Genomic DNA, 26,433 nt, shown 5'->3' with positions numbered 1-26,433 from the left:
CTATACCTTTTAACTCTTCCTATCTACTATAATTTAAATGCTATAATCTTGAAACATTACAAGTGCCACTGATGTGTGTGTTTTCCAGGGGCTAAAGCTCTAGTCAGGGCTTTGCTGGAAGTCAATCCGAAAAGGCGTTTGACAGCTGGTCCAACCCTGCAGCACGACTGGCTTCAGCATGCAACAGCACAGAAAGACCATAAGGGGGCGATAAAAGCCACTGACTCCATGCCTGAGAGGTGCAACCAACAGAAACTGAGTGGAGTGGACAGGTGGAAAGTGGTGAGAATAAGAGTGATTCTCAGAAACCAGAGATGTCGGCAGAGAAATATCATGCAGCAAAAACTTTAAAGAGCAAACTTAATAACTATGATTCAGATTTTAACGCTCGTGACAGAGACCAGCAGATTCAAGAGATTCATAACATGACATGCAACCAGCAAAATGCATGGCTTGCAGAAGACACCACCACCATGAGCAAGCAATATATCACAGATCAGCACAAACCTGAGAAACCAGCACAGCATGAAGACCCTGACACAAAACAAGAGTGACCTGCTGAGTGATGAGTTAAAGAGCAGTGAAGAAGCCAGGGATTTACTCTAAACATTAATTAATTTGTAAGATGAAATCCGTACATTTCTGCACTCATTTTAAAGGAAAATCTGCTGAATTAGTGTAAATTTGGTTAAATGTATTTAAAGGCGCTTATAGTGCAGTCTTCCCAGAAAATGTAAGTATAATCCAATATTTTGATTGAATATAAGAATTCTGTATCATTTCTGTGTGCTTACTGGTCACTAATGAAATTATCTGAGACATTAAAGTAACCATTATTACGAGATATTATTTACTGAATAGAGGGAGAAAAGCTATTTATGTTATATTGTTTTTGTATGTTAAAGCCTCTTATTATTCTTTATTTTCTTCTTAATCTGTGTTATTAAAAAAACAAAAACATTTCAATACGGAAGGACTAGTTTTGCTTTTAACATGCGTCAAAAACGTAACGTTCAATCTCTGCATCTGCTAATGTTTCTGGGAAAGTTATTTGGGTGGACTAGCTGGGAATAAGCAAGTATTTAGTATTATTTGCTTTCCCATGTCTCATTTCCTGTATTTATATTGCACATCTTCAAATTTGTTCAGTCTTTTTGTTCTGCAAATCAGACGTCTTTTTAAACATTATGAGTTTTGTGTAAATGTTTTAGACTGTAGGCTAACAAAGTTACAATTATTTAGATGTTTGGTTACATGTTCCTATAATTTGGTGAGTGAAATAATGTTCTATTTTTTGATGATTAAATGTTTATGATTTTTTTTTTTTATCTTCTGTTCACCTTTTAATACTTAAAATTTTGGAGGTATCAAGTGGTTCAGAGGTAATTATTAATGAATGAAGACTTTGTCCTTGTCAGGTCTTTCATGGTGACGTCAGAAAGCCTAAAGAAATTGTAAAACGTGGTATTTTTAGTGTAATATAAAGTGGTATTGTAATGTGCATAACACGCTTTATTAATATCAGCTTCATTACTAAATCCTTCTGTATTACATTGCTGTATGCATATTATTAATACATATTTTTTGTATCCAGTCCAGTAATCAGGAGGACACCTACAAACACACTCCCCTCCCCCCATGAAACACACACACACACACACACAGCTCATTCAGGCTAGGCAGGCTAGACTGACAGCTGTCTTGTCCAAACTAGTCCATTATAGACCACGTTATTTGATTGGCTGAGGCAATTCCCCCTCCCCCGAGGGTCACTCTGGTTTCAGTAAAAAAAAAAAAAAAATCTTCACTGGTTACAAGTAAGTTAAGATGCATTTTACATTTCAAGGACTTTACTTGAATGTAAAGTGCAGTCTCTACCTATGGCTCCAATTAAAATACCTTATTCAGGTCTTTCGTATACTATTCTGTCAAGTACAATAATTTAGATGTATGACGCGAACCGGTGACGTTGCCATTTTGTCGCATATGAGGGGTGTTAGGGGTTTTGACCAGGGTATAAAAAGGTTTGGTCATCTTTTAATCTTACTTTAAGCTATAAATCACCATGACAATAATATAACAAACAAGTACAATACAATTTTAAACAAATCTACAAACACAACCAAGCATCACACACGAATCAAATCACAAGTTTTTTGGTCACCTTTCTCATAAGCCCCTTTCACACTGCACGTCGGACCCGCAATATTCCCGTAACATTGCCTGGTCGCCTTCTGTGTGAAAGCAACCACGTCCCGGAATTGATTACCGAATCGAACCCGGGTCGGGGACATAGTAACATTGCGGTAATCGATCCGGAACGAGCGCTGTGTGAACAAAAGCCAGATCTAATTCGGTATCGAAGTGATGACGCGCGTTATCGCGCGACTCTTTTACCGGCTGTTTTGAAGGAAGATCAACATTTGCGACGAAAACACATGTGCAAACTGTAATGAAGCAGAGATCAGTTAGTTCCTCACTTTCCGCGCTGACGCAGAGATCGTTTGCTTGCTTCAGTTAAAGTATAACGTGCCAAGCGTTGTCGACTCGTACATTACACGTCACGCGCTGATGTCACGTGTCGTTACGGGATCTTCAGGGGTTGTGTGTGAAAGCACGCACATATACCGGGTCATCACTGGCTGTGTGAAAGTGCCAAATCTAGCGACCAGGGAACAATTACAGGAACACTTTACCGCTGTATTTGCCGGAATGGCAGTGTGAAAGGGGCTTTAGAAAAGCTTCAGCCATGACCCGCAGGAGGCCGGTGCGCATGCGCACACGCATAGCTCTTTAAATATCCCCAGTCATCTGATGAAGCACAACATTTGTTGCAGCCAATCAGAGAGCGCGAAAGAGAAGGGCAGAGCGGCCATCATTACTAGTGGCAACGCATTCACTGACAGATCAATAACAGACGACAGAATTCGTTTGTTCTTCACCCCTCTTTGAGTAAACCGACCTCGGATAGGCGGAATTAGAGAGGGTCCAGTGGACGGGGGGAGAGGAGGAGACAGACAGGAAAAAAACAAAGATGGCAGTGTAAATTAAAGGAAGGACTATCGAAGAGACTCTGCTGCAAACTGATAACTTTTAGGCTTTCGGCGAATCCGGGTCGTGTCGGAGTGTTTCGGTTGTGATCGGAAGGTGTACCGGAGGAAAAGAGCCCGGCTGGGTCTCGGAGAGTCACTGTGCGCGCGCTGTCACGGCGGATAACGGCACTGAACAACAGCCTGTTGTTTTGTTGAGTCTTCGCTGTTTTTTCTCTCTCTCTTCTGATCTGAAGCTTACCTGAAACCTATCTAAAAATACAGCCATTCGTGTACGCCAAACCTCAGTAAAAACACAGATGCATTTATATAAACTGTCCCATAACTTACTGTCGTATTACCCAGAATTTACATATTTGAACTGACGTTTGATGTTTTACAACTGAGTGCATTGTTGGCTATCCAGACTCCCCATAATTATAGGCCAAGTAGCGTGAAAAATCCTGGAAATTTCACCCTGACAGTCAGCAGATCCTGTGCTCGGTCAGCCCATATATCCCCCGTGACTCAGTCGGATGTCTTCTATGGAAGAGCGGATGGAATTAGGCGTCGCGGCCGCCCCGGGCTCCTCATCATCGGGTCTGGGTGTCGGTCCTGTGGGTGGCGCAATGGATGCTGGCCCGGGGAGCGCAGGACTGGCAGGTATCCAGGAGGAGTCCGGTGTGCGGAGAGACGGTGCTGGTTCCGAGCCCGACCCGGACGCGCCGCCCAAGAAGCGCGTGAGGCTGCAGGAAGGAGAAGCGGGGAAGCTCGAGGAGCGCCTGTACTCGGTCCTGTGCTGCACGGTGTGTCTGGACCTGCCTAAAGCCTCGGTGTACCAGGTAAACAATGCCATTATGAAGCTTACAGTGCAGAGAAATCCTAATGCATGATGTATATATCTTCAACACAATCCAGATATAAAAGTTCATAATAAAACCGCATCCTCTTGGATTGCAACAGATAACAAAAGACAGTCTGTTATTGTAGATATGAGACTAAGGGGGTTATAAATGCTTGTTTTGTGTGTGTGAATGTTGTGATTTCTTTTTGTTTTTGTTTGTCTACGTCTATAGCTAATTACACTGTCTGTGACTCATAATGTGTGACGAAATGTCTAATAAAATGCCCGTTCTTACATTTTGCCATTTCAGGTAACGTTACATGTTTGTTTGTTTTTTTGTTTTTTTAAAGAGCTGGTATCAAGTTATTTTTGTAGATTTCAGATGTTACACTCAGAAGTAATACTGGCCTTAGCAGCTGTTTTTTGCCTTCCACGGCAAACGTGACAATCAGGGTGGTCACATGACCTGTTTAACCCAATCATTGCTGGCTTCTTCTGATCACCCCTCCCCCAGATATGCACCCCATATAATCCCTTTGAAGCCACAGGCTAAACCAGCTGCAAAAGAACTTCCTCTCATGCTTTCACGCATTTTGTTGTGGTGTTCAGGTTTGCATGCCCTTGTTAACATTTTTACAAGTGTCCATTTATTAATCTAATGTGCTTGGTCAATTGATTAAATCCACAAACCAGTGGTCGTTTTGTTGGAGTATGTGTCAATGTGATGACTGCTGCCCTGACAGACCTAAACTAAAACTAGAAAGAAAATATTAGACATATAAATAAAACAGAGTATGAGAAACACTGACATCCTCTCACATTAACCCCTAAAAGTAGCACGTGGTTCAGGTATTATGTGTCACACTACATCAGTGCTATTAAGCTCATGGCATGTAATTTGTTTATTACTGATTCATGTTTTGAATCCCATCAAATGAGGCGAACATGTGCAAGGCCTGAAGCAAAACAAACAACCCAAGAAGAACTCCATTCAGCTGCTCACTTAATGAATCAAACACAGACTGGACACTGCAGTGTAGCTCCTATCATATAGATCAGCTGGTGAATTAATAAGCCAGTTACAGCTTACTTACATTGTTCAAACGAAACTGAATTAATCATGAAACTAGAGTAATCAGTGTAATTTAGTTATACTGAAACAAAATATATGAAAACAATTTCTGTTAATTGAAGTAAAGCTGAAATAAAATATAATGTTTATATGAAAAACAGTTTTTATACTAAACTTAGTTTTTGTGACTAACTAAAATAAGTAATAAAATGACTAAAACTAAAATTTAAATAAAGCTAAGCTGAAATATTTGTAAAAACAAAAGCACATAAAGTCACTAAAACCTTATTATTAAAATGAAAACAAAAAATATGCTAATTAAAATAAAATATGAACAAAATAAAGAATAACACTAAGCATTTTTAACACTTGAAATTGATTTGTGGCATAAAATGCATGACGTATTGACTTTGTATAGAGTTTTAAAAACAAAATGTTTTCGCTTAATGCATTTGTGAAAGTAAATTTGGGTAACTCTTTATTTTAGTGTACTATCACAGTACTATAACAGTAAATTACATGCAACTAACCCTAAACCCAACCCTGATCCTATACAAGCTGTTAACTAATATGACTGAATACTAAATGTGTAATTACAATGTAACAAGGACAATTTACAATGAGATAAAAGCAACTGACAAATTTTACAATAAGTACCTTTTTATATAAGGAATGAAAAGTTTTTAAACTGATTTTGTAATACCTTTTTCTTAACCTAAAGAGGTAATTTTTAAAATTATTATTCATAATTATTATTTCCCCATTTAGATCCACTTGAGCAACAGTGCGAAGCATTGCAATGCTCTGCACATACTTTTAATTTTATAATTTAACACATTACATCCACGCGGCTGTAGAGATGCTTCAAAACTGAGGATCCTTATTTTACCACAAATCTTTCAAGAAACTTCTGCATTATTGTCTTTCTGAAGAAAACTTTGAAATTCCATCATAACATGAACAGTACATTGATTGAAAACACCACATATATTGTGATTACCATAAAAATCCCTGTGAAACTGTTTATGTGTGCTCTTCATTTCACAGTGTACAAATGGGCACCTGATGTGCACAGGTTGCTTCATCCACCTGCTTGCTGATGCGCGTCTAAAAGAGGAGCAGGCCACGTGTCCCAACTGCCGCTGTGAGATCAGTAAGAGTCTGTGTTGCAGGAACCTGGCGGTGGAGAAAGCTGTGAGTGAACTTCCCTCTGATTGCAGCTACTGCCTCAAACAGTTCCCTCGCTCCAGCCTCGAGCGCCATCAGACAGAGGAGTGCCAGGACAGGTACTGTCGCACCAGTTCACAAAACAGACACCCACATGAGCAAGATCATGTACAATGCATATGTAAAGCCATAGGGGTGAATTCATTAAATACTTGTGCCATTTTGATTGTAATAAATGTTTTTTCAGAATAACATGCCACCTTTAAACGTAAAGTGGGGTTGCTGGGGATCATGCTATATTTAAAAAAAAAAGCCCAGTGCTACTCAAGTCAGCATAAAATGGAAATCGCAACCATATTTTATTCTCTTCTGAGTGAGATGAGAGAAAATGTAGTGGGGACTTGATTTTGGCCATCAGGAAATGATTGGACCATTGTCGTTTGCTAATTTGTGCGATCGTTTCTTGTGAGTGACAGGTCACTGGAGGGGAAGGACTGAATCTCATCTGACCATTGGACAAGCGTTTTTGTCCAGCCCTCGTGCCTCTGTTTGTCACGAGAGAGGAGATGTCTAAGCAAGGCAACAGGAATGTTAATGTTTTTGATGAAAGATTGAGGACACTTTTTTTTTTTAAAGAAAATAAATTTATATATCATTTATAATAAATGCAATATTGCTTAAGAAAATAATAATGGTCCATTTTGATTTCATGGTGACTTTAGTGTTATAATCTCTGAAAAGCAAGCTTCATTTTGTTTAAAATTGAAGTTTGTGTCTGTTGTAGTGAAATGTAATGAGAATAAATTTATAAATGCCCTTTATAAGCATTGCAAACAAGCACAAATCCAGACAAGTTCATGTTAGGCATCGTAAAAAGATTTTTTAGAACACCCAATTTTTTAGAGTGATTTGACATTAAGATGCTCATGGAGTCATTGACACTTTGGTGCAAATACATAATTGTAATCTGTGGTGGCTATTTGTGTTTAGTGAATTCACCCATTCTCCTGTCTTTAGCTATTCATAAAGTTAGACATATTTGGCTTGGTCTGTATAAGTCTCATGCATTCAATCACCAAAAGAATTCTCATTAAAATTTGTTATTACACTCCCCTAAAGGATTATTAGGAACATCTGTTCAATTTCTCATTAATGCAATTATCTAATCAACCAATCACATGGCAGTTGCTTCAATGCATTTAGGGGTGTGGTCCTGGTCAAGACAATCTCCTGAACTCCAAACTGAATGTCAGAATGGGAAAGAAAGGTGATTTAAGCAATTCTGAGCGTGGCATTGTTGTTGGTGCAAGACGGGCCGGTCTGAGTATTTCACAATCTGCCCAGTTACTGGGATTTTCATGCACAACCATTTCTAGGGTTTACAAAGAATGGTGTGAAAAGGGAAAAACATCCAGTATGTGGCAGTCCTGTGGACGAAAATGCCTTGTTGATGCTAGAGGTCAGAGGAGAATGGGCCAACTGATTCAAGCTGATAGAAGAGCAACTTTGACATATACTTTTGATATAACCACTCATTACAACCGAGGTATGCAGCAAAGCATTTGTGAAGCCACAACACGCACAACCTTGAGGCGGATGGGCTACAACAGCAGAAGACCCCACCGGGTACCACTCATCTCCTCTACAAATAAGAAAAGAGGCTACAATTTGCACAAACTCACCAAAATTGGACAGTTGAAGGCTGGAAAAATGTTGCCTCGTCTGATGAGTCTCGATTTCTATTGAGACATTCAGATGGTAGAGTCAGAATTTGGCGTAAACAGAATGAGAACATGGACATCGTTTAAATGCCAAGGCCTACCTGAGCATTGTTTCTGACCATGTCCATCCCTTTATGACCACCATGTACCCATCCTCTGATGGCTACTTCCAGCAGGATAATGCACCATGTCACAAAGCTCGAATCATTTCAAATTGGTTTCTTGAACATGACAATGAGTTCACTGTACTAAAATGGCCCCCACAGTACCAGATCTCAACCCAATAGAGTACTAGTATTAGTATGGTGTTCCTAATAATCCTTTAGGTGAGTGAATATTATTATTTATAAAATGTATATAATTATATAAGATGCAAATATTTAAGTCGTCGGTTTTATTTGTATAGGGCTTTTCACAATACACATTGCTTAAAAAGTTGCTTTACAGAAAACTATGATGTTAATGTTTATAATGTCTTGATATCTTAATGATTTAGGGCCTATTTACACCAAGGGCAGTAACTATAACAATAAAAATAGTTTTAAAAATCATTCTAAATGTAAAGGAATATGAAAGTCCACACCACAACTATAACGATAACAGCACAGAGGAAAGATATCGTTGGAATCACTTTGATAAAGAAATTTTTTCCAGCTGGTGAATAATAAAAACATTGACAGCCAATCAGACAAAACAATAATGTTGTGCACTTAAAATAAGCAGAACGTCAATTTGATATGGTGTGGGCACTACTATAGTAATCATTCTTGGTGTGTAAAGGCCTTTAAAGTCACACTTAGAAAAATAGAGCTTGGCGATAATAATTGAAATTTTGCGAAGATGTAAACACTTAGTGTATTTAGTAAATATCACTTCATAAGAGTGTAGTGTATATGTAGTTATACTGAACAAAATTATAAATGCAACATTTTGTTTTTGCCCCCATTTTCATGAGCTAAACTCAAAGATCTAAGACTTTCTCTATGTACACAAAAGGCCTGTTTCTCTCAAATATTGTTCACAAATCTGTCTAAATCTGTGTTAGTGAGCACTTCTCCTTTGCCAAGATTATCCATCCACCTCACAGGTGTTGCATATCAAGATGGTGATACAACAGCATGACTATTGCACAGGTGTGCTATAGGCTTGGCAAAGTAAAAGGCCATTCTAAAAGCCACAGATGATGCAAGTTTTGAGGGAGCGTGCAATTGGCATGCTGACTGCAGGAATGTCCACCAGAGCTGTTGCCCATAGAATTGAATGTTCGTTTCTCTACCATAATCCATCTCCAAAGGTATTTCAGAGAATTTGGCTGTACATCAAACTTGCATAACCAAGGAATTTCTGCACAAACTGTTAAAAACCGTCTCAGGGAAGCTCACCTGCATACTCGCCGTCCTCATCGGCTATTGTTGTGCCATTCATCCACGACCATCACCTCATGTTGCAGCATGATAATGCATGGCCCCATGTTGCAAGGATCTGTACACAATTCCTGGAAGCTTGCATGGCCAGCATACTCACCAGACATGTCACCCATTGAGCATGTTTGGGATGCTCTGGATCAGCGTACACAACAGTGTTTTCCAGTTCCTGCCAATATCCAGCAACTTTACACAGCCATTTAAGAGTAGACCAACATTTCACATACCACAATCAACAACCTGATCATCTATATGCGAAGGAGATGTGTTGCACTGCATGAGGCAAATGATGGTGGTCACACCAGATACTGATTGGTTTTTGGACCCCCCTGGACACCCAATACAGTAAAACTGCACATTTTAAAGTGGCCTTTTATTGTGGCCAGCCTAAGGCACACCTGTGCAATAGTCTGTCTGTCAAGATGCTGACTGTCTAATCAGCATCTTGATATGCCACACCTGTGAGGTGGATGGATTGTCTCGGCAAAGAAGTGCTCACTAACACAGATTTAGATAGACTTGGGAACAATATTTGAGAGAAATAGGCCTTTTGTGTACATAGAAAAAGTCTTTGATCTTTGAGTTCAGCTCATGAAAAATGGGGGCAAAAACAAGAGTGTTGCGTTTATAATTTTGTTCAGTTTAGATAACTATTAATCACACATAAACTTATCACAAATGAATGATTTACTTGATTTATTGATGACTCATCTTTACAGATGATGGTTGGTAATTTCTTTAATTATTTCTATTTTACATAGAGTGACGCAGTGCAAGTATAAGCGGATTGGCTGCCCATGGCAGGGGCCATTCCATGAGCTCAGCGCCCATGAGGCAGAGTGTTCCCACCCATCCAAAACCGGCATGGAGCTTATGGGCATTCTGGACGAGATGGACCAGAGCCATCGCAGAGAGCTACAGCTCTACAATGGAATCTTCAGCCTGCTGTGCTTTGAGAAGATCGGTTTTACAGGTAAATAAAAACTTTGAAGTTTTTAGTTCCGCCAAATATGAAAATATGCTGAAAATGCATCCTCAACCTCAGGCCATCCAAGATGTAGATGGGTTTGTTTCTTTATCAGAGCAGATTTGGAACAATTCAGCATTACAACATTTGCTCACCAATGGATCCTCTGTAGTAAATGGGTGTGGTCAGAATGGGAGTTAAAACGGCTAATAAAATTATGACTCCAGTCTGGTGAAGTGAAAAGCTGTGTGTTTGTAATATATTTATCATTACAATGTTTTTAACCTCAAAACGTTGCTTCCAGCCAAAGTACTCTATCAAAATGAATGATAATGTTTTCTACAATTAAAAAGTTGTCTCATCTGAATCAGGAGATTCAGAAATATGCAATGATCAAGCATCATATTTAAGTCAAAACAGAACTGTCTGTGGATTTCAGAAGTGTTATTATAGACCTGTCGCCAGAAGCGACTGTTTAAATTTAAAGTCTTAATGATGGATTTATTACAAGTTATTACAGTTACAAGTTACAGTTATTCGATTACTTGTGGATTATTGTGATGTTTTTAATAAACTGTCTGAACTCTCATTCTGACGGCACACATTCACAGCACAGCAACTGATGCAATGCTAAATTTCACCAAATCTGTCCTGATGAAGAAACAAACTCAAGTCTTGGATGGCCTGAGGGGGGAGTCAATTTTCAACAAATTTTCAATTTTTGGGTAGAACTCTTTGTTTAAGTTCGTAAATGTGGTTCTAGAATTGAATTGAAGATTGAAAAGAACAGGAAAATTGCTTGATTTAAAGCACAGAAATCTGGGCTGAAGTTGATAACCTGTAATTTCATCGGTCTTTGCTCCAGAGGTGCAATTCCGGCCATACCGCACCGACGACTTCATCACGCGACTGTACTACGAGACACCACGCTTCACAGTGCTAAACCAGACCTGGGTGCTGAAGGCACGGATCAATGACTCGGAGCGCAACCCCAACCTGTCCTGCAAACGCACGCTCTCCTTCCAGCTCATCCTGAAGAGCAAAGTGAACTCTGCACTGGAGTGCTCCTTCCTGCTCCTGAAGGGCCCGTACGATGATGTGAAAATCAAACCCGTCATCCAACACCACGTCTTCTCCAACGACGCCAACGAAACCGAGTACGCCCTGCTGCCCATCAGCGACAGCGTGGAGTGCAACAAGCTGCTGGCTGCCAAAAACATCAACCTCCGCCTCTTCATCTTTCAGATCCAGAAATAGAGGCATGAGATGATGGGATGGAAGAAACAGATCAGACGACGGTTGGAGGAAGAGGGGATGGTTTGAACAAAGGAAAAGCAAAAGAGGGGAAACGAGCACCACTGAACCACAGATACCTCTACAGAAGCAAAAGAAGGATGAATACGACCCATCAGCACTGCAGTAGATTGTTTGTTTGTGTGTGAGTGTGTGTTGTTGCTGGTTAGCTTTCAGACCCTCTACAGCCAAAAAAAGTCAACAGTCTCACCCGACACCCTGCTGATGTTTCATTGGCAGAGCAGGACAGGCCTGAATGTACAACACCAAGAATCTGGGACTGTATTTGTGGTTTTTTGGCCAGGATATCAGATCAGTGCGAGTGCTAGAGATAGAGAGACAGCTGTAGTTAAACCAATCATTCAGGCAGCGTTCAACTCTGCGTTTGTGTGTTTTCAGTTTTCCTCTCCAGGCTTACGCACACAGATGCAGCAGTCGAGACTGCATTAAGTGTATTTTTGTATGTGAAGGTGGCCATTTTCACTGAAGCGCTGCAGTACAGTTAAGCTGAACAAAATGGCTGCTGAAACCACAACCCGGAAGATGCGATTTGCATGTTTTTAGTTTTCCAGTGTGCTCTCTGAAACGCCCAGTTTTAGTTGTGTAGCATCATAGCCTCGTAAACTAACTTAAGTTTTACCTTATTAACACATTTTATTTAAGAACCTGTGAATCTTGCCTTCTGTGAATCGTTTTCTCCACTATCTTGCCATTTAACCCCTCTGGTTTATGAACACAGGAACACTTCTCACATCATGATGTCAGATTATAGGTATTTATATTTATTGCTTTTATTTAACCTGCATTATTTAATGAAGTAACAGACCTTTCTCATTCACTCACTGGAAATATCTTATTGTGAGCTATTTTTACAGACCCCTTCCCTTCTTCCACCCTCATCCACATAGGCACACAAATGACCTTCTTTCATACCTTCATTAAAATTGCACACCCACACACACACAAAACTGGGGGTTACAAAAGAGCCAATGGGGTAATCGGATCTCAGTTCAGATGAAGGCGTCTGTGACTTTAGTTTTGACATACTTGAATTCATGATCGACAGAACAACAAACAGTTAAACTGATCTGGCAGAGACTCAATTCTGATTAGAGGAGTTTAGTTCAAACTGTTTCTGCATTAAAAAGCTTTTAATTCTGATTCTGGCTGTATATGTGCCTTTCTATTAAAGCTCATTTAAACTTGTTACTGCTTTCTTTCTTGACTACTTGAGTTGACAAACACTTGTTTTCCACTAGGAAACCTGTTATTTTCTGATAAATGTGTTAAAATAATCATGTACTGTGTGTCAACATATCACACGGGTAACAGACCACGCTTTTTTGTTTTATTTTTATTTAAAGGTAAAATTTATATCCCAACATAACGTGATATCATCGTTTACTCACCCTCGTGCTGTTCCACAAAAGGGAATATTTGGCCGTCCAAGTGAATCAAATTGAATCACGAACAAATTCAGTTCAGAACAGTTGATAGAAAGCACACGACCTGTCTGTCGGAAGGTAATCTCCACGGTCAGACAATTATTTATCAGTAAAAATTCACTGGACTCACGATTCTTAAAATTCACGTCATAAATAGAGATAATAGATTTGTGAATGAATCGTTCTGACTCGGATCTTTTCAATAATGCAGTTAAATCCGTCTTAATGATTCGTTCACGATTAACGCTTTGTTATTGTAGTGTTCTCTTATAAGCAACAGAGGGCGTTATATTGAGTTCTTAAAAAAAATCTACGTCTTAATCGTAGTCAAACTCATTTAATCAAAACTACTCTCCTAAAATGTAATTACATTTCCTTGTATGTATGAAAAGGCCAAATTCAATGTAAAATGTTTGCAACACCCCAATAAAACGCCCATGTGAACATCAGCTGACCCTATTATGAATGTTATTAAAACATACAATCTTCCATCAAGCTAATTACCAATTAAATGGCCAAATATTTAGGAATTACCACTTAAATATTGTCCAGTCTGGTCAGATGTTATATATCTTAATAAAATTCCGTAAAACAAACAAACCAATTTTTTTTTTAAATGGTTGACATGTTTTGATAACTGAAAACACTGAATCTAGTTTCATTCCCAATGTATGTAATATAGACCTCTATAAACAAGATAAATACAGTATTACATACCATTCAAATATAACATGTTATCTATATTAAGCAAAACAAGTAATAAAAAATAAATTATGCCCTAACAGCTATTTAGACATGATGCTATCAATGTCCATGTAAAGTAAAATTCAAAACATGTTACGGACAAAGTAGAAAAGGTTGAATCTGAAGGAAGGCGTCATCAGACTCGAGTGCTACAGACTGTAGGGAACATTATTGTGTAGCTACAAATACTGAATGCATATGAATTCATATCAACACTATATGTGCACCCATAGTGTCTCTTAGTACCAGCACTGGTTCTGATTTACACTACAGCCATTTTTGCAGCTACTTGACTGGAAGGAGACCCCCATCACATTAAGTGGTGGAGGGGAAGAAGGGACCAAAGAGCTGCAGTATATTTGAACTCCTGCAGGTGGCACCAAACACTGCGTCTGCCCACTTTGTCCTGACATCAGCATTGCAGGATAGGACTGTTGTTGTTGTTGCTGTTGCTGCTGCTGTGATACCTTGTTACAAGAGAGAAAACCCATATACATACATTTTATAATTCAGAATTTCATTTACATATTCTTTTTTTTTTTTTTTTGCACCAGTACCTGATAGGAGGATATGGATGGGTAAGGTCCCATAATGCCAGGCTGTGTTTGGGGCAGAATCTGACTTCCCATCATGCCTGGACAGCCTTGTTGGTTTGAGATAACAGGCGGGTATACTGTCAAAAAATGTTGACAACTATGCGTGAGATTTTATTAATTGTATAGTAATTATGGACTCAAAATGACAGTGAGTAAAGTACTATATGCTTAAGGTTATTTATTCATGTATTTTTATGCATGTACACACAATACTTGAACTGTCTATATCTATGTCTCATGAGAGCTGAAGAGAATAGCAGGAAAAGAGACCGGTTCACTGTGAGACCAGTGCCACCATCTCTTACAGTGTAACGGCCCCCTCCCCTACTACTGTGAGACTCAGGCATGAAGGATGCAGAGAGGCTTCATGTGTACCTGTTTGTGTATTGTAACTGGCTGCTGTGTATTGTTGAGATGCACTGGGACACTGAACAGGGTAACTGTACACTGAAACCTAAGAGGGGAGACCAGAGTTGACTCATAATTAGACATACAGTGTGACATTACATCGTATCTCATTACTAATTTGTGATGAAGTACCTGGCTGCTCTGCTGACTCTGAGGAGGCGGGGCTGTGGGAGGAGCCAGTGTCACTCCAGGGGTAATGTAACTGTCTGAATGGTGAGACTGAGCGTAATTGTGGTGGGGTGGAGCATAGCTGTGTGTGGGTGGAGCTCCTTGCATGTAGAATGAGGACATATCTGGAAGATCCTCCGATGACGACCGGTGACTCAGGGTCATGTGACCAAACTTAGCAGTAATGTCTTCCCTCTAAGAATCGAAAATAGGCTTGTCATGTACTGTTATTGACACTACCCCTCAAGTTTGGGGTTGGTCAAATTTTTTTAATGTTATTAAAAAAGTCTCTCATGCTCACCAAGGCTGCATTTATTTGATCAAAAATACAATAAAAACTGTAATATTGTGAAATATTATTACACTTTACTGTTTCTTTTTATTTTCTTTTACTGTATTCTTTCTATTTTTAAATATTTAAAAATGTCATTTATTCCTGTGATGGCGAAGCTGAATTTTCAGAAGTTATTACTCCAGTCTCCAGAGTCACATTTTTCCAGGATTCTCTGATGTATAGAAAGTTCAAAAGAGCATTGTATATTTAAACTAGAAATCTTTCACAATATTATAAAAGTCTTCACTGCCACTTTTGATCAGTTTAATGCATTCTTTCAACTTTTGAATGATAGTGTAAATACAAAAATTTTTCTGCAAATAAATATAAATAATATTAGATAACGAGATAAATAAGTAGATTATATTAATACTTATACTTCACTTACAATCTGCTCTGTTGGGTGTTGCTGGGAGGTAGAAATGTTTAACTGCTGAGGTGGAAGGTATGTCACAGAGGAGTATTGAACCTAAGCCAGAAATGAGAGGGCAGATTTTGAGTTTTGTTGATTATAAATAAAGAAATATTTTGGCATCTATTCGACAGAAATAAAACTGTTGGTTTCTGTAATACAGCCTCATTATAATGTTCAGAATGAGAAATTGATATTCATTTAGATATTTGATAAAGATTACATTTAACAGTCTAATTAAATTTTGTTGTGTTGTAAAGAGTGAACCTAAAGTTAGCGTTAAATGAAATAAAAGTATAATAAAATAAAATAAAATAAAAGTCAGTCTCTATTATATGTTTCACTTACCTGTGGGACCCCATGGCTTGCTCCTGGCTGCTGCTGAGGTGCAGGGGGCGGGGCTTGTGACTGTACTGGGTTAAGCTGGTCACATGACTTCTGACTTACTGGTGGGTTGTAAACAGCTGGAGACCCATCAGGATTCAGAAATGGCTGCCCTAAAAGAGATATCCATAGTTATATGAGAAAGTCAGTCAGTTTGAACCTATTAGTCATCTTCTACTCTGGGAATTGTGAGTGTATGTATGTGTACCTGTATGTGGATTCAATAAGATGCTCCCAGGCGGTATTGATGACTCAGCAGGCACGATAATGTAAGCATGGCTGTTGTTGGGTGGAGCGTATGATAGAGCTGACTCAGACACTGTTGAATTGATCAGACAGAAACATTATGAGGGATTCTGCACTATTTCTAGTTCACTAATCAAATAAGGACATTTGTGACACCGATCATGTGACTCAAATCATGCTGGAAAGCATCATCAGGTTTTACGAAAACCTGCAGAGTTCATGCAACTCAAGTGCCACTGTCATTACAGTAAAAGAGAGACAAACTAAATACACTTTTTACATAGAACATCTCAATGTTATGCTAATATACTTAGATTTTGGTTACATTTGAAAAGGGTATAAAACAAAAGCTTTTTTTATTACACTTCTAAGCCCCACTCTAAATAACCAGTGCCCAGAGTAACACCCAGATTGGCTTTGTGGCATTTTTTATCTTTTTTTCTGACAGGGACATGAAGGCTGGTGTTATTTTTGCACCTGGATTGCAGAGTTTGGAGCTGCTGTCTGAACGAGCATGTGCAGATTTAGAGGTCCATGTCGGGCTGTCAGAATCTGTGCTGCTCCAAGGTCGAGGGTCATTCCAGTGAGAGTCCAGCTCAAAGCTGCTCTGCCTGCTGCCAGACAGCCGTCCCGAGCCATCCCTGTTACCCCTGTCAGGATGGCAGAAATATGTTTTGTGCCTAGTTTTTGCAAGATATTTGATATTAAATATATCTCTAAATGTAAGTAAGTTGCTGAAAGTTGTTTGAGTTACATTTTCTTATTTTAGAAATAAGAGGGAAAAAAAACAATAACTTTTTTTTTTGTGGGGAATACACCACTTTAAAGTCCCTAATATTACTGAAATAGGTGTACTGAGAAATAACACCTGTGTTTGTGACAGCCCTTGAGTCAGGAGAGCAGCCCTTTTATAGCCACTCACAAAAGCTTAGCCTCTCAGAGAACACTCTCTGTTCTGACACATCTTCAGAGGTCGGATGATGGAGAAAAATCATTTCTCACCTAAATAGCTGCCGTTTTCTCTGGGTCTCACTGAGAATAGTGCTATCATCTAGACCTCTGCAAAAAACACACAAAAAAATAGGAGAACAGTTGAAGTGCAGTTCATTGATTTATAATAATTACACTGCTAAACTTACATATTTAAAGGGATAGTTTACTCAACAATGAAAATTACCCATGATTTACTGACTAAAGCCATCCTAGGTGTATGAGACATTCTTCTTTCAGACAAATACAGTTTTATTATATTAGAGTTATATTAAAAAAGATCCTGACTCTTCCAGGTTTTATAATGACAGTAAATGCTTTTGAAGTGAATCGATGCATTTGTGTAAGAAAAAAATAAATAAATAAATTATATATATATATATATATATATATATATATATATATATATATATATATATATATATATATATATATATATATTAAAATAAAAGGTTTTTACCTGGTCTCAATATACACACTCTGCGAAAGACAAGTGGACTGAAAAATAAAAAAGCACAAAATCAGAGGCCAAGTTTTATTGTACACTGTTTGTGCTTTTTAAGTAAGTGTTTTCTTACATCCTGTGAGAATATGCGTTCTCTGACTCTCTGGTATTCCTCCTCTCTCTCCTCGATTGACTTGCTCCTCATTTGTTCTTTGAGAGATGGAACCCTCAGCTATAAAAAACAACAGGAGATGAGCAGACACAAATTAAGCAGCCGGAAAGATCAGAGCTATTAGAGGAGCTACTGTTCGCTCTTTTGTACCCTAGTGGTAATGTCAGGGGCGAGTGACGAGTGTATTTGACCATACCTGACTGTCTTCTTTCTCCTGACTGGTGCCTCTCTTTAGTATTGATCTTCTTTCCTCTGTTCTCTCCTCCTGAACATGTTCAGCAAACCGATGTTCTGGTCTGAAATACATCATGTTATACTCACATCCATTCCTTCATCAAATGTACATATATAATCTTTGAAACACACATACATCCTGGAATTGCAGGTTTTGTTGATGATAACCGCTTTTCCACTGTGATCCACATTGTGTTCCAGACCAAAATAAGCTGCAACCCTGTGGACCAGCATCCTGTGATACGAGGACATCTGAGGGAACTTTTTATAGGAACTATAGAGAGAAAGAAAAAGACATTAAATCACATTACAAACATGTCTATCTCTGAAGCATGCATTGAACGGTACCTGTTGTCTGTCATAAAATCAGTCATGTCTTGCTCGAGTTTTAGAAGCATCAGTCTGTCTCTGTAATCAACAAAATAAATTAACTGATTCAGCACGAATGGAAGGAGGAGAATGAAGGGATATTTTCAGACTTTTACCAACCTGGGACTGCTTTTCAAAGTAGTGATTAAGAACTCCTCCAGATCAATGCCTGTGGAGTCGGTGTACTCCAGACTGGGCTCTAAAAGATACATGCATGCACAGAATTGCATTTTTCACACGCAAGTTAAAATTAGGACTTTAAATACATAACAAGATTAATTACCATTTTCTGCAATTAATTGCAAGTACTTGCACATACTATTAAAAGTAATAAATACACACTACCGTACAAAGGTCTGGGGGGTCACTGAATTTTTTTTTATTTTGAAACAAATTTTAACTTTTATAAAGTGGGGGTGCATTTAATTTATCATAAATTACAATAGAGACCACAGTTCAGAAGACTTCTATTTTTAATATAGCATAATAAAGAATGCTTCTTGAGCACTAAATCAGCACATTAGTATGATTTCTGAAGGATCATATCACCCTGAGACCTGAAGTAACACATTACATTTGAAAATATATTGTAATAGAAAACATTTCTCTTATACTGAAATAATATTTCACAATATTATGGTTTTTACTTCGATCAAATAAACACTGCACTGGTGAGCATAAGAAACTTTTTTCAAAAGTGTTAAAGGTCTTACAAACATCAAACTTTTCAACAGTTGTTTATATAACATCAAATTAATTTAGAATCAGTACAAAGGAAGTATATTTTAAATTCAAATATCTGCTCATTCGGAAAAAAAAGCATATTTTTAACACTAAACATCCCACATTAATTGTGAAATTATGCAGTATTTGTCCTAGCCCTAGTTAAAATGTATTTCATATGCACATATTTTGTGCAAATATGATACAAATAACTACATGCAATGCAAATGATACCTTTAGATAAATTTGTTTTTTTCGATGTGATGTGTGTCTCCTCTTCCTCCTCATTGCACTCAAGACTGTCACCATGGTTACTAGATACAGTTGTCTTGCACTCTTTCTCCTAGGCCAAGACAGAACAGAAATCCTTCACAAACTCGATCAGTCATTCACTTCAAGCATCTTATAGATGTAACAGCATTTTTAGGATTTAGGGACTATATAGTATAATGATGGAAGTATATACCTCTGGAAACCTCTTATAGTTTAAACACTAACCAAAGCAGTGGTTACAGTTTTGATTCACTTACATATGTCCAATCCATCAGGTCTACAGTTTTGAAATGAACTTTAATGGTAAATGTAAACGTGTCTTTAGTTTATTAATGATTCTTACCTTACTGTTCTCTTCAGTGGATAAAGACTCATCACACACAGCTGTGCTCCGAACTAATTTTCCTTTGGCCTGTAACACATGCACACATTCATTCAGTAACCCCAATGCTCCAAATGTATATGTTTTTTTTTTTCTATAGAAGGGCTTTCTCATTCTCTGTCCACATTAATGCTACTTTTGTTATTTCGTTTTTATTATGCAGTATATGGACATAAAAAGTTTATTTGTCATATTTTTTCTTTTTTGTATAGTACTTGAAATACTAAACTGATGTGGAATATTGGCAAAAGAAATTGAAATGCTATGTAAATAGCCAATTCCAACTGCCCATGAGCATAATACTTCAATTTATCAACAACATAAGTGTAAGATTTCAGACGTTTATATTGTTGTTCATAAATATTTTTGAACATGTCGCTAGTTTCATTTTGTAAATGCAGCCAATATGAATGTTTTTTATTGAATTGCATTTCTAGATCACTGGATCAACATTACAGGGTGAAAAGTTTAACTACGCTATTTTTAAACTATTTGGACCTGGTCCCAGACTGCCAGAACTGCTGATGTGATTCACATTATGGAGTTGAGTAACTTTGTACTATCAGGGGAGTGAAAGCAATGTTTACTAATGGCGTTCGGACTGAGACACATAACCCTTGAAGTTAAGCAGTCAGTAGCAAATGACATTTACCCACTGAAGAGAATGATTCAAAAAGCAATATTCTTCCGAGTATAGCCACATCAATCTAACATAAACGTCTGGCAAGCTAGAAAGGAAAATAAACTCATAAATGAAACGAATGCTCTACAGGGAGGGTGCTTTAATGATTAAATTCATTTGCAATCCTACCTTCAGTTTCTTTTTGAGTTGTCGATGGTTATCATCTGATTTTGGCTGCTCAAAGGAAAAAAATAAGCAGGATCAAAAAAAAAATTCATAGGAGGAAATGAAGCAAGGAAGAGACCAAAGGGTGAATTGATGGAAGTCATTGAATCTGTATTATTACCTGGGTGGATTTATGACAGTCATCTCTGTCTGTGGTACAACATGGAGGTGAAGTCTCCTCCACAGTGCATTCTGGGATATTTTCAGATTCTCCTGTTTCTGACATCTTAAAATGTTCAGATTCAAAAGTCATCAGTCATTGACGCCCCATGACCATCCAAGCCAGTTAGTACCAAGACAATATGTCTTCTTTTCTCTTTTTTTTTGTGTTCTGTTCTAATCTTGCCAAAACAGATGGCAAGACAGATTCTTATTCTGTAAAGGAGAGGAACAAAATCTGTATGTGAGGTTTTCAGTCAGAACATAAATCCTTTTCAGATCTCTAAACATTAATATATTCTGAGCACTAAGCAATGTTTACTCAAAAAGGCTCAAATCAGTGATTAAAACATATTTAGCATCCAACCAAGTATCAATAATGAGATATCTTTATTTTTTATTCATTCATGAACTGAACTGCCCGTGCTCAAGGTAAAGTTAAATTAACACAGCCGCATAATTGTGCAGTTAGGGGAGTAAAATAAATAGTCTTATCAATGTTTAAAGCTGAGGAGAGAACTACTCCAATTTGTTTTAATGTTGATTTAAAATGCAGTGTGAAATGATTTTTTGGTGCAAATTCATCTGTCATTTGGAAGAAAACTATACAAATTAGACAGATGCCAAAATGATTGTTTGACATAATACACACACATGGTTTGTGCCAAACAAATGTTGTCAGGTCAATTATTAGCTGAAAACATCAAAATGAAATAAATAATAAAAAATCAAATGCTAGAAATATAAAATCCAATACATTTTAAAAAGCCAATATTACTATTCAGTCTATATTATGTTAATAATTTAGCATTTTGTATGATGACGATTCTGTTCATGTTTAATGTAAAGTCTCGAAGCAAAACCATTTGAGAAGCACAGGTCTTTCCAGCAATATACAGTATGCTGATTTGGATAAAAATATGTCAGTTTACAAACATCGATTTGTATGCATGCATTATGTGCAACTTCTTTTATAGCAGGGACAGGTGCTGTACTGTAAATTACATTCCCGGAATGATGGCTCCCTGAATGGAAAGCACACACACACGAAAGCTCTGTTTGGATAGAGTGCATCTTTCATTCTTATGTCATCACTCTCATCATGTTTGAACTTGTCTTCATGTCTGACCACTGAGTCACTGACTCACTTTCACCAGCGTTAAGCCATACGCCCCCACACATGCAGACACTGCAGTCCCTTTTGGCATCTTCATCAAGGTTTTCTCTTGGTTATCAAACAGGTGGCCCCAAACTTGGATGCTAAATAATTGTGTGATAGAGATGCCATCTAACATGCATCTAACATCTGATGGGCAGCAGCACATTGGTCTGGGTTTCTGCCCACTGATAAATTCTTATATAAAATGTACTATGGTAACCATGATTTCTACATATATAATACACAAATACAGGTCCTTTATTGGCATTTTATTATGAAGAACAACCAGTGAACCTTTCCATTGCACAAATGTTCTTTATAGTAGTTCTTTAGATTATTAAAATGTTCTTCACACTAAGATTTTATTATTTTCTTTTAAGACCTGTTTACTGAAAGGTTCTTTCTATGACATCACTTGTGAATACGCCTTTCTGAAACGTATTTTTAACTGTGTCGATATAGTCACTAAAATAAAATAATTCTAAATAAATATTTGATTTGTTTTACTATGATGCTATTATGATTTGGTGTATATTATTTTAGTGTGTATATTAAATTAGTCATAAAATTACCATAAAAAACAATCAAATATTAACTTATAATTAATAATAATGTTATTATTAATAATAATGGATCGTTCGAAGCAATAGAAATCCCGACGTGGATCTTCAGCGGAGTAATTACAGAACGCTACGAGCAGGGAAAGAAAATCGGTCCGCTCCATTCAAATACAAGGCTCCAGCTTGCCTTTCAATATGTTCTTATCTGTTCTTGGAAATATACGATCTTACTGGCCATTTTATATCAGAAACGTAAGTTATTTGATTATTAGGTTGAACTGTCCTTCTTCAAACAATGCACCTAAACTTGGTTTATTTTAGTAACAATAGGTGGATTTAATATAGCATTTAACAGACGTTATGGTTATCATAGTAATTACTGTGAAGGCAATGCGTAAATTAAAGATTTGTGCAAAAGTTGCGCGCTGCAGAATAGCGCGATGATCTGTGTACAGACTACAGAGATTCAATGTGTCCGTCTGCCAGGATGAAGCTGTAGCAGCCGAGATAGGATTCGGTTTCGACCGCTACGTCGCATCACACAGTCTGCCACGGGTTATATTTGCAGCGGCTGTTTGGGGATCTCAGACTGCTTTCACTGACGCACACAGAAGGAGCAGCAGCTGTGCTTTCTAAAAACGACCCCACATCTCGCTCGACCATTGCTCTTTTGTTAAACGACCCCGAGCCTTATATTAGCAACAGAATCATTCCTCTTAGAAACAGCGTGAAAATCAAGCTTTGAGGTTTGAGTTTGTTTTTGTAAACACAAACTTGTTTGAACTCCAGGAAATTCTACTGTCAATACCAGAATGACGCCTCACTATTAAGCATATTATGGAATCGAATCGCTTCTAATTAAGATCAAAAACGTGAGAGATAGCCAGTTTTTCTTACCTTTATGTATGAACAAACAACTGAAAAGGTTAGAAATGTGCGCTCGTGCCTCCGGTGAGCTTGTCAAACATCTGTCCCTGACAGCAGAGCGCGTGCAGACTCACGCCACCTCCGCTTTCAACTCACTCAATTAAATACGCGCGCGCACTCGTGCACTCAGCCTCTTCCTGGAACTCGCTGCGCGCTCACAAACACACACAAGTACCAAGCAAGGCTTTAAACTAAGAATTCTACACATGCACCTCCAGAATTAGTTAGAATCAACGATATAAAAATAGCACGTCTGATACATCGCCATCGGCACAATTAAAACTGATTCACAATGTTAGACTGTCTTAATGCAACAATTAGGCTATTACAGTTACTATCAGAAATGTACAATCATAACTGATTAATATGGCGTCTCCACACATTGTGAGAAGTTTTTAAAAAATTAATTAATTAACTAATATTTTAATATACACACATTTTAAAGGTATCAATTTATTCAACGTAGAAAACAACTCCATGTTTCAGCATCGAGGATAATAAGCTGTTTTATAGTCTCTTCTACAGATAGCCTACTAACATATTGTGAATTTGTGCAAAAGCACACAATGAAAACCCACCAAATACTGCAAGGAGCACCTGTTAGATGAAAAGATTAAGCGACACTCACAATGAGACACACATACGCATACACACACACACATATGGGTGCATATGCCTACCACAACTTCACAGCTACATGCACCCGGTGCATGTCTTTCTGCCATATGGCTTTACCATTTCAGAGAATCAGAGAGATGTTCTTCTATAAAGAAGACTTATTGTAAGAGAGGGTGAAACAGACTTGCCTGATTCTGTCTCCTTAATTAAATGAATACAATTATCTGTGTACAGCTGTTTTTTTGAAGTATGAACCTACAATCTCAGCCCAGAGACCCAGTCTGTCATTCTTGAACACACACACACAGAGGATAATTTGTCCTTATGCCTAAGAGGAATCTTAATGGGATATAGCATATCGATTCTCCCTTTCCCCTCAGTGACCAGTTTGTTGTGTTTTGGCAGTGTGTTCATTTTGCGTGGGATGGTGGGCAGAGCAGCTGCCACTGTGGAGTTAACAGGACTGCGTGTGAGATGATAAGAGCAAGGGGTTGATCGATTCTACCGAAACATATGTTTTCGTATTTGTCTTAAGAGCCCAATTTTGTATCAACTATCATTAGCCTTCCAGTATTCTGTAAATTCTTCAATCATTAATGAATTTACTTAGAGGGATAGTTCACCAAAAATTCACCGAAATTCTGTCATTATTTACTCAACCCTTAAGTTGTTCCAAACCTGTATGAAAACCTGTAAGGAAAATAATACTGCGGAAGTCAGTGGCTACCTTCAACTGTCTGGTTACCAACATTTTCAGAATATCTTCTTTTGTGTTCAGCAGACTATCCCTAATGTGAGAGAGCCAAAGAAACATTAAGCCAAACTTTAACATCTTTCACTGTAAACAAATATTATGATTTTAATGGTAAAAGGCTGTAAAAATGCTACAGTAAAAACCTATTAACTGGTTAACAGTAAGTGAGCTATTACATTACATAAACTTAGATGTTTAAATAACTCGGCCATATTCACTACACAAGAATCTTAGACTTGTGCTCTTGAGGATGAAAGGTCCTGACATGCACCTGCTGGGAATACACATGCTCGTAATATCCCAGTATGTTTGGCTGCAGTATGAGGTCAATCAATGGTGAGGCACATCAAAACATTCCTCTTTACTTCACTTGAAAGATGTACAGAAAAACATGCAAATAAAGCCATCTCTTGCACTCTCAGCTTTCACTAATGACCCTTTATCTTGCGTCATCAGCGATGGATTCATCTCTACGGGTCAAAGGTCAGAGAATTTGGCAGGAAGTCAATAATGCAGCTACTTTCAACCCTCCTAAATACGCCAATATTTTTATACACCTATATACACACACCTGTCACGCTCAATAAATCTCTCATCATTGCCATAGAACAGTTCTCTTACGGTAAACACTCACAGGGAGAATTTCACACCTGCTTTTTGTCAGTTTGATTAGTTGAGGTCAGGAGTTTGGGAAATGAGCTTTCAACTGGTCAATCATGAATACAATGAATAGCCGTGATCCATCTTAAGTTATTTCTGTGCCTTCAAACACATGTAAACACAACAGCAGCAATGTTAACAATCTGACTAACAATAAATGCTGCAGAATGACTCGTGCTAGGCCTGACCAGAGTAAGTTCTCGTGTGTGGGATGAATAAAAGAATTGAAATTAAATTAATAGTAATCTATACAGGTGCTGGTCATATAATTAGAATATCATCAAAAAGTTTATGTATTTCACTAATTCCATTCAAAAAGTGAAACTTGTATATTGTTTTCATTTATTACACAGACTGATATATGATTATAAAAAGGTTCAATATTGAAGACACCTGGTGCCACACTCTAATCAGGTAATTAACTCAATACACCTGAAAATGGTCTCTCAGTCTAGTTCTGTAGGCTACACAATCATGGGAAAGACTGGTGAATTGACAGTTGTCCAAAAGACGACCATTGACACCTTGCACAAGGAGGCAAGACACAAAAGGTCATTGCGAAAAGTTGTATGCAAAAAACAAAATAAAAAATCCAGTGTAGTCCGATTCACAAAAAAACAACACTTTTTAACTGGTTCTTTTTAGTGGAGCAGAAACATGTAGTGCAAGTGTTGTCCTAATTGTTTGCAAACAATTATGAGGTCAATTAAAATTAATCACAAACTTCATATGCTCTCATGGAATTATTTTTTTTAAGTAAACATAAGTTTTGAATTTGTACTAATTTTATACATTATTAATAAGAGATTTACACCAAAAAATTAGTCTACTTAATTTGATTCAGATGATAAATATCAGGTGCACAGGTTCGTTGTTTTTAATTTAATTAAGTTTTAGTTTGGATAAT

At 37.7% G+C, this 26,433-nt stretch overlaps 2 protein-coding genes across 2 annotated transcripts; one reads left to right on the top strand and one right to left on the bottom strand.

Annotated features, from left to right (window-relative positions):
• The first annotated feature begins 116 nt into the window (after window positions 1-116).
• Window positions 117-12,723, top strand: LOC127935379 (zinc finger TRAF-type-containing protein 1-like). Its single transcript, XM_052533182.1, has 4 exons — window positions 117-3,871; window positions 5,993-6,231; window positions 10,019-10,230; window positions 11,090-12,723. Exons 1-4 carry the CDS (start codon window positions 3,566-3,568, stop codon window positions 11,479-11,481), a joined length of 1,149 nt encoding a protein of 382 aa, XP_052389142.1. The 5' UTR covers window positions 117-3,565; the 3' UTR covers window positions 11,482-12,723.
• A 131-nt stretch (window positions 12,724-12,854) lies between these two features.
• On the bottom strand, window positions 12,855-23,586 carry LOC127935377 (cAMP-regulated phosphoprotein 21). Its single transcript, XM_052533181.1, has 20 exons — window positions 23,465-23,586; window positions 20,811-21,064; window positions 20,654-20,698; window positions 19,804-19,872; window positions 19,422-19,530; window positions 18,585-18,663; window positions 18,444-18,503; window positions 18,232-18,369; window positions 18,058-18,157; window positions 17,823-17,921; window positions 17,705-17,742; window positions 17,257-17,313; window positions 16,732-16,904; window positions 16,217-16,327; window positions 15,973-16,121; window positions 15,601-15,681; window positions 14,843-15,073; window positions 14,678-14,756; window positions 14,264-14,379; window positions 12,855-14,173 (listed from the first exon to the last, which is right to left on the bottom strand). The coding sequence occupies exons 2-20, from the start codon at window positions 20,940-20,942 to the stop codon at window positions 13,946-13,948; spliced, it is 2,094 nt and encodes a 697-aa protein (XP_052389141.1). The 5' UTR covers window positions 20,943-21,064; window positions 23,465-23,586; the 3' UTR covers window positions 12,855-13,945.
• Between the last annotated feature and the right edge of the window lie 2,847 nt (window positions 23,587-26,433).

This window comes from Carassius gibelio, chromosome A19 (genome assembly GCF_023724105.1).
Source record: "Carassius gibelio isolate Cgi1373 ecotype wild population from Czech Republic chromosome A19, carGib1.2-hapl.c, whole genome shotgun sequence".
NCBI classification, from domain to species: domain Eukaryota; kingdom Metazoa; phylum Chordata; class Actinopteri; order Cypriniformes; family Cyprinidae; genus Carassius; species Carassius gibelio.
Note: the sequence above shows the minus strand (reverse complement) of the source record. Positions and strands in the feature narration are given on the sequence as shown.

Bases quoted from the DNA above. Each gene is read 5' to 3' on its own strand.
- LOC127935379 (XM_052533182.1), top strand. From the start codon at position 3,566: ATGTCTTCTATGGAAGAGCGGATGGAATTAGGCGTCGCGGCCGCCCCG. The intron at 3,872-5,992 runs GTAAACAATGCC...TTCATTTCACAG, and splicing joins CTAAAGCCTCGGTGTACCAG to TGTACAAATGGGCACCTGAT. The intron at 6,232-10,018 runs GTACTGTCGCAC...TATTTTACATAG, and splicing joins ACAGAGGAGTGCCAGGACAG to AGTGACGCAGTGCAAGTATA.
- LOC127935377 (XM_052533181.1), bottom strand. From the start codon at position 20,942: ATGACTTTTGAATCTGAACATTTTAAGATGTCAGAAACAGGAGAATCT. The intron at 20,699-20,810 runs GTAATAATACAG...TCCTTTGAGCAG, and splicing joins ACTGTCATAAATCCACCCAG to CCAAAATCAGATGATAACCA. The intron at 14,174-14,263 runs GTACTGGTGCAA...TCTTGTAACAAG, and splicing joins CATCCATATCCTCCTATCAG to GTATCACAGCAGCAGCAACA.